The 9,056-nt window shown below is 40.1% G+C and overlaps 1 protein-coding gene across 1 annotated transcript; it reads left to right on the forward strand.

The window, feature by feature from the left end:
* Window positions 1-4,896: 4,896 nt before the first annotated feature.
* Window positions 4,897-8,341, forward strand: LOC129765344 (presequence protease, mitochondrial). The gene is made up of 3 exons (XM_055765536.1): window positions 4,897-5,016; window positions 5,079-6,055; window positions 6,117-8,341. The coding sequence occupies exons 2-3, from the start codon at window positions 5,184-5,186 to the stop codon at window positions 8,269-8,271; spliced, it is 3,027 nt and encodes a 1,008-aa protein (XP_055621511.1). The 5' UTR covers window positions 4,897-5,016; window positions 5,079-5,183; the 3' UTR covers window positions 8,272-8,341.
* Window positions 8,342-9,056: the final 715 nt, after the last annotated feature.

Below are 9,056 nucleotides of genomic sequence, written 5' to 3' on the forward strand. Positions count from 1 at the left end.
GCAGTTGTGTAAAGTGGCACTGAGTGCCATTTGCGGTGTCGATATAGAAGATTGACGGCGCAGTACCTTCCAAAATCACCAAGGTTACCAGCAAACTGACTTGCAAATGATTTTCTTTAATTTTGAAATTAAAATTTCATGGAAATTTATTATTGAATAACATTTAGAGATGGTTCTGCGAAAATTTACCATTAAACTTTTAGGAAATTTAACTGTAATAATTTAATCATCAACTTACCAATATACAATATTTGACTTCTCCCTCGTTTGATGACTGTCGGAAGTATGATCCAAGGAAAGTGAAGTGGAAGGTAAAACGTAATGTCAGAATTGCTGTTCGGATGTATCCCGTAAGTTTGAACTTATTTACATAGATGGTATCCCAACAACACTAAACATTAACTACAGTTTCGCCGGCACGGTTGATTGTCGTTATGAACCAGCACAAAAAAACAAAGCTGCTAATTATGCGCCAGTGGCGGTACCACGATCAAAGCACTCCCTGAATCACATTAGCCGAGCCAGCTGGCGGAAGCATATGCATAAAGGTTACTAGGTTACTATTTTTCGACATGATTTCAATTATCCAGACAGCTTCGACGAGGTACCTTATAGCCATTGGCACAAAGAGTTCTAAACTAAGCCTCAAAAAGTAAATCTTTATAACAAATCGTCACTCAATAATGAACCTACTGCATTTCGTGTAGCGCCTTATCCACGCTGGCTCTCCTTTCACGACTTTCTTCGTGCATTTCACGTTCATTTGTTTCATTCTTAACACTGAATTTTTCACTGTTTTTTCACCGTTGTTTTAGAGAGAATTGAAACATTAATTTAATCGAGCAGCTCAGGTTGAGATGGAAGGTTAACATCGAATCGCCTCGAAAAGTACTAATGAAATGAATGTAATGTAAAAAAGTGTAGCTTTTTTGGATAACCCTCCTGAAGCGGTTTTTGTTCTCAAAAAAAGACTCACAATCATCGCCTTTTCGAAAATATCTGATGGAATTGTTGGTATCCAGTTTCGTTTTCATGTGTCGTGTTTATATTGCACGAAAACGACTTCTAGCCGTCCATGCGTTTGATAAAATGGGCGATTATTTCGGATAACATACCCCTTTTGATTTCTCTTTTTTCGTTAGACCTTCCGAAACAAATTATTTTGGTGAATTGAAACGCTTGGAATATTTGCGAGCGTTCTTTCGCATGCGAAATGAAGCGATTGAAAGATGAAACTAGATAGTTTCAATGGTCAACAAAAGCTTCTGAATTCCAAATTGAAAGGAAACGACAGCATAAATAAACGAAATGAAAAAATACTAAAATCGATGTTTCAGTATGCGTTTATATCGAATATATATAAGATTTCCACTTCATCAGGATAAATTGAAATTAATTAATTGAAAATGGCTCTGGTTACGGAACAAGTAAAACAAGCTCTGTTTCCAGAACTCTTATGAACATTTCCTTCCGAGTAGTGCATCAAACTATCTTTCATCACTCAGTCCAACAATTCGCGTAAAGTTAACGTATCCGATTCGAGAATGGCTAGTTCGAATAACGATAGCTGAAATACCCAGGAAACAGAACATGCATCAACAACTGTTTTAACATGTCTTTCGTATTGTGTTGTGTTTGGTGATATGTTCAATTACAAGTCACAATCACCTTTAGGCCTTGTTCTCAATGCAGCGGGGCGTCAACGTGGCTGGAGCGGGTCGTGTTTACTTCTCGCTATTTTGATTCACCTTCATTGCACCGTGCCAGCGGCGTGTCTTCAGCGTGTTTTATGAAAATTGTCAATGTGTGTGTGTGTGAGAAAGAATGACATTAGGTTTTGATTTGAAACATTCCAGCATCGTTTAACGTATCCGGATCAAAACCTCGATGATGAAAAACGTAATTCCAATTAGTGTTCGAGCCAAGCAAGAAGCGTGTCAGATCATGCTTTCGGCGTCCTCGCTCTATATTAGCGAATGTCCTATGGGATAATTACATCTTCCAGATTCCTTCCATGAAATATTAATTCATGTATTGTACGTCTGCCACGTCAGAATGAAACAAAACAACAACAAACTAATTTGATTTTTTCTATTTCTATCAGATATTAACACACAACAATTTTTGTAATGTATTGCTAGTTTTGGATCGTTCAACACACACAGATTGCCGCTCAAACATATATACGTTATCAAATATATATTCTACGTAATTCAGAATTATATTAATTTTCGAGTGGTGAAACGCTATAACCCTTAATTCTTAAGGGAGACCGGTCTGGAAGGTAGAAAGAATCGATTTTTCTTGCATTTTTGGGAAGCTTATGCGCTCAGAAATGTTGTCCTAAAATGATTTTTCCATATTGGATTCCGTTGGAAAGTTACAGCCAAAAGTGTGAGGTGACCTCAAGGAATATAGTATTGCTGTAGAATTCTGAAACGCGTTTTTCTCTAAATCATGCTGATAACGATTTCTCAGAATCTACTCGACCGATATGGTTGAACAGCGTAATAACCATTATTCATGCAATTAAAAAAATGGAAAATACATGTTCAAATATACCTTAAATAATAGTCAAAACCCCGAACACTTCACTCTATTCCTAACATCCGAAAAAAAACACGAAAATTCATTATTTTTTGACTTTCCAGACAGGGTTCCCTCCCTTAAATCATGCTAAATATTGTCCGGAAAAAATCCCACCCGATTCTAAGGAGGAAATCAAAAGCATTGTTTTTATAGACATACATTTATTCGATTATAAATGCACCGTTTTGTTCCACATTTTTTCAGCAACCTCCACGCAACTTGAGCATTCCATCCTCTCAGAACTTCTTTGTTTTCTCGTAAAAAAAAGTGGGCAAAGCGCTTTTCGTGCTATACAGTGAGTTCAAGTTCTTACAGGAATCTTAACAGTTCATAATCTGAATATGCAATATCTGGTGAGTAAGGCGAGTGGAGTACTTGTTGGAATTCATCGAGACTAGCTGCTTGTTAAAAGTTCATAATACAGATTTTCTTCCAGTCTCACCAGACCCATATCATGACTTCTTCCAGGTAAAAACCTGCTTCGCTATAAATATATATATTTGAAATTAGCACAATGTTGCATTCTATAATCTAACCGAGTCAAATCTTATCGGGTTTGTAAATGTTGCAACTTTGGATCACGGAATATGGGTTAATACGAAGTCTATACATAGTAGTGCCCCAATAGAAGGGTACTTCAAAAATTATCAGATATCAATAAAGAAAAACAAAAACAACAACAGATCTCTTGGGAGTTCTCGAAAAATAGAAACGAAGAAGTTTTGCCATTAAGAGCGGAAACTGAATCGCAACCCGCACTTAAAGTCGTGATCTTTAATACTACGAACATTCCAAAATTCTCCGTGTCTTTGGGTGTCTTTATTCGGACGGAGTTCAATAAACTTCGGACGATTGGAATAAACTGATCGATTCCAATACATGTGCGTTTCTTTCATAACATACATTTCATACATTTTACATTTCAGAATATAAATTTCAGGGAAGAAGTTCAGCCTTATGAAAAAATATTGACCGAGCAGCACTCTCAGACAACTCAGTCTTTTTGTTGATGAATACAGAGTATAGCTAAATAAAACTAGTAAATACAGAGCAGAGATATCATTAGAAGGGAAATTTATTTGCTTAAAATAAAAACAATGAAGAGAGGAAAATCAATAAACAGTTGACCGAATAAAAACTGTATGTTTTCTCGATTTTACTTGCCGTTCGAATTTTTCCCACAATGCTAGTTGCCACATTCTTTCATACAGTTCGCGTTAGCTTTCATGATACGGCTTCTTTCTTGATTCTTTATTTTATTATAAATTATGTCACTACTACATACAAACATATGCATGAGAGAAGCGGAGAAGGACAAATATCGCCGGCGTGAAGTGTTTTCAGTTGCACGCCAGCATCACGCCAAAACCTCGCTCACGGCACGTCGGCTTGGTGTGAACACATCGATAAGAACACACACACACAATCATAAGCGTCACACGCCCCATCCAAGCCACGCTGACGCCCCGCTGCGATGAGAACAGGGCCTTAATGCAACACTGAGTGGTGCCCAGGGATGCCAGGTTTGAAGACATGTCTTTTTTTTTAAAGACATTTGACTTACTGTGAAGACATTTGATTTTGTGAAGAAATTTTGAACACATTATGAAATATTTGAAGACATTTAATTTTTGGTCTTCATACATATTGTTTCTAGAAGACATGAGCTCATTTGCGCTCGAGAATTCGAATGATTGTGACATTGTATTTCTATTATTTTGGGCCTATATTATACAATAGATTAACCTAGATCTTTCAAACGATCACTTCACAAATCGAAGGTATTCTGGTTACATACCGTCTCACCAATTAGTTTTATGGAAATGGTTTGAATTACAATAAAAAGCTCAAAGCTTAAATAAACTAATTGAGTTCCGTTTTCGTGGAATAACTGGGGCTATATTCACTCAGTGAACGGTTCATCAAGCCAATTATCATTTCTAAACTCATAAAATTCAGTTCGCAGTTGCGCAATATATCCTTTGTTCAAATTTATTGAAATAAATTTAAAAACCTCAAGGTAAGTTTAATAACAAGCGCTATATAACCCCAATTAGAATAAACATCGAAAAAGCTATCAAACTTTGTTCAAAAGTAAGTTATGAATTTTAGTTTCCTCCGTTATGATGATGAAGACATTCGAAGACATTTTTCGTACCATGGCAAGACATTTGAAAAAATCACCTGGCATCCCTGGTGGTGCCTCGGTATGTCCAATTAGAAGCAAATCACTGCGCATGGCTTCGACGCGAACGCTGAGCGATTGGTTAACCACACTTTTTCGTGTACGAATACCTGTTTTGCCGACTCCGTTCATTGAGTGACCGAGTGACTGAGTTTGTTTATCGAAATATGTCACCACACAACGATTGGGTTCTGTAACAAACACAAAACTTCACATCTGAAAACAGTTCTCAGCAATCGTGGGTAATTTTCGCAATTCTTGTGCAATTTGAGACACATTCATTATATCCATTTTTCCTTTAAAGATTGAACGAGTGTAAGCATTGGATGTATACATTAGGCAATCTAAATAAGCAGCACAAGATTGTTACATAACCTCTGGTTCTTGAAAGCCGACAAACACCGAAATAATGCTGAGTCAACTTATATATCGTCGTTTTCCGGCCTTACGTCGGGGCTTATCTACGGTACCCAAAATAAATCCAGCGGTGCTGTCTAATGCCAATGCTGCTGATAGATACAAACCTGGAGGTCGATACCACGGTTTTCTATGCACTCGGTCACAGTATATCCAGGACTTCAACATGGTTGCGTACATGTTCCAGCACGAGCGAACCGGCCTCGAGTATTTGCACATCGATCGTAACGATTCGAACAATGTTTTCTCTATCAACTTCCGCACGACGCCCTTCGATTCGACCGGTTTGCCGCACATTCTAGAGCACAACGTTCTGTGCGGATCGGAACGATTTCCTGTGCGTGATCCATTCTTCAAGATGTTGAACAGGAGCCTGGCAACATTTATGAACGCGATGACGGGTCCCGATTATACCCTGTATCCGTTCTCGTCCACCAACGAGGTGGATTACAGGAATCTTCAATCGATTTATCTGGATGCGGTGCTCCGACCGAATCTGAAGTACTTGGACTTTTTGCAGGAGGGCTGGCGCTTGGAGCATTCTGATTTGCGGGATGAAGCCTCGAAGCTGGTCTTCAAAGGGGTCGTGTATAACGAAATGAAGGGAGCTTTCTCGGAAAACTCCGCAGTGTTTGGCCAGAAGTTTTTCAATACGATACTGCCGGATCACACATACGGCTACGTTTCGGGCGGGGATCCGCTCGAGATTCCGAAACTCACGCACGAAGATTTGGTGAGCTTCCATAGGAAATACTATCATCCGAGCAATGCCAGAATCTACAGCTATGGAAATTTTAACTTGGATAAAACTATGCAATACGTTAATGAGCACTATTTGAACGATTTCGATCGGATCGACTCGAGGTGAGTTCATAGTGGAATGTGACTCAGCACAAGTAAACACAGTTTGGTTTAATTCTTTCAGCTATAGCACTATTCCGCCACAGAAGCGTTGGAAGGTCGCGCAGAAAAGCCACATACAATGTCGATATGATAACATGGGAGCACCTTTGGAGCGGCAGAATCAAATTGCCATCGGTTATTTGATGTCGAATATAACCGATGTATATGAATCCTTCCTGATGCATATTTTGAGCGAACTATTAGTGAAAGGACCAAACTCGTATTTCTACAAAAGTCTCATCGAGCCTAACCTATCGGGAGGATACAATCAGCTGACCGGATTCGATCCCAACATTAGGGATACGATGTTTGTGGTGGGTTTACAGGACATTCCAGCAGAAGATTTCAAGAGAGTGCAGAATATTTTTGCTCAGACTATTGACGAAGTTGTCGAGAAGGGGTTCGAGAAAGAGCACCTCGAGTCTGTACTTCATCATATTGAACTTCAGATGAGGCATCAGTCTACCAAGTTTGGACTCGGATTGCTGTTCAATTTGACACCACTGTGGAACCACAATGGGGATTTGATTAGATCGATGAACGTCAGTGCGTTGATCCAAGAACTGAGGGAGAATATGGCACGTGACCCAAGGTATCTGCAGAAGAAGGTCGAATACTACTTCCGCAATAACAAGCATCGATTGACAATGACCATGTCTCCAGACGAGCAATACGACGGGAAATTCAATGATAGTGAAATGAAAGTTCTGAATGAGAAAATCACGAATCTTACGGTTGATGATCGGAAGCGAATATTTGAGGAAGGTTTGCAATTATCTAAGGCACAGAAAGCGACACCAAACATTGACATATTGCCATGTTTGAAGCTTGACGAGATTCAAAAATCGACGGAAAAGAATGACATTACAACGCAGCTAATCAAGAATGTTCCAACGCTTACTTGTCGAGTGGACACCAATGGGGTTGCTTATTTTCGTGGAATTTTGGACGCTGGCGTACTCTCCGAAGACCAAAAACTGCTGATCCCACTGTTTAACACCACAATCAATCAGTTTGGAACGAAGCAGATGAACTATCGTGATTTTGATCAGCTGATTAACTCCAAAACGGCTGGTATTCACTTCAGCACTCATCTGGTGGAGGATGTCGAAGACAACGGGCGATATGAGTTTGGCGTTCTGTTCGGATCGTATGCCTTGAATCAGAATGTTCCGGCGATGTTTGATATCTTCAAACAAATTTTCACCGAGATCGAGCTTACAGACGTTGGAAGGTTTGAAATGCTGTTGGAAAACTATATGTCCGAGCTGTCGGTGGGAATTGCGCAGTCCGGCCACTTGTACGCCATGCAAAACGCCAACGGTTTGGTTACCGAGTCGGGACGGCTCAAAGAGCAGCTTATGGGTATCGAACATATTGCCCTTATGAAGAAACTCTCACAAAGCAACACTCCAGAGCAAATACTTCAGAAACTAGCCTCTATGTCGGAAACCCTTTTCGGCAAATCGAGTCTACGATGTGCTTTGAATTATGACAAGGCATCTGAATCGGAAATTTTATCGCAATATAAACAGTTCATCGGTAGCATTCCAGCGAGAAAGTCAAACGAGGCTTTATATACGTCGCAACGCTTGGCAACTGCTTGTCGCCATACCGTGATGAACATCCCGGTGAATTACTGCGCCAAGGCGATCGTAACTGTTCCGTACGCGCATTCTGATTATGCCCCACTTAAAGTGCTAGCCAAGTATCTTTCCTCGAAGTATCTGTTGCCGGTGGTCCGTGAGCAGAACGGTGCATATGGAGCCGGCGCAAAAATCACCACCGATGGGTTGTTCAATTTCTTCAGCTATCGGGATCCTAACACGCGGATAACTTTGAATGTATTCGACGATGCCCACCAATGGACAGTAGATAATCTGGCCAAGATGGACGATCAAGCACTGTTCGAGGCGAAGCTGGGAGTGCTGCAGCAGCTGGATGTTCCCATTGCACCCATCGATCGTGGAATGGACCTATTCCGGCACGGCATTAGTGAGGAACGGTTCAACAAGCATAGAGAGGAAGTACTTTCTGTGGACAGGGAACAGCTGCAGAGGGTAAACGAGAAATATCTGAAGCCTGGCGCGGTGGATATTGTTGGCAGGAGTGTGCTCGGTGCGAAGACTGACAGTTTGAAGCGGGATGGTGAAGAATGGAATATATTTACGCTGTAAGCGAAAACGAAACATATGTGAATTGTTTGATTACTGTTAGGGATGTTGTAAATAAACGTAATACGCTTAAGCATGTCTTTCTACTGCATAATTAGACGGAGCTGGATCTCTTGACTGTAAATGACGAAAAGTGATTTTCGCTTGCGCGTGGCTGTGCTTTCAGCTGCATTTCGGAACGTTATACGTTAAAAATGCGAGCAGATGATACGCGGTGCGAATTTTTCGCGACAGACTTCTATAGTAAATCTTCATTTATAATCATCATTTTATAATGAGGTGTAATATTGTCACGCATTTACGCATTGTTTGGACTTTTTTTTTGTACAATCCCAAGCTAACGTTCACTCTGAGGCCGATTACACATTATCCGGTTTCTGCCGGACCGGTTTCAAAAAGCACCGCTGGGTTTGGAAGAAAAAACCGGACAGCCTCGCACTACACAAAACCGCACACCATTCATCTTGGTTACATATGGTTCAACAACGGTTCCTAAATGACGGCACAAAAAGCATGATTTATTTCACACGCTCTGTTGCCAAATATTTTTTCAACAGTCTCAGAAACAAGATTAGATAAAAGTGTACAATTTGATGATTCAAAAATTAAAAATATTTGGTAACAAGCTAGGGGCACTATCTATTTATTGTTGGATACTGTTTGCGGATCAAAAATAAAAAAGGTCTGCTTGATCTGAGCTAGAGATGGGCAAACCGTTCATGAACTGTTCAAAAGAACTCGTTCACCAAAAAGAGTGAACGATCGGTCGTTCTTTTTTACTGGGCAAC

This window comes from Toxorhynchites rutilus, chromosome 2 (genome assembly GCF_029784135.1).
Source record: "Toxorhynchites rutilus septentrionalis strain SRP chromosome 2, ASM2978413v1, whole genome shotgun sequence".
Lineage (NCBI taxonomy): Eukaryota > Metazoa > Arthropoda > Insecta > Diptera > Culicidae > Toxorhynchites > Toxorhynchites rutilus.

Coding starts and splice junctions, on each gene's coding strand:
- LOC129765344 (XM_055765536.1), top strand. CDS start 5,184: ATGCTGAGTCAACTTATATATCGTCGTTTTCCGGCCTTACGTCGGGGC. Junction 6,056..6,116: donor TTCGATCGGATCGACTCGAG/GTGAGTTCATAG, acceptor TAATTCTTTCAG/CTATAGCACTATTCCGCCAC.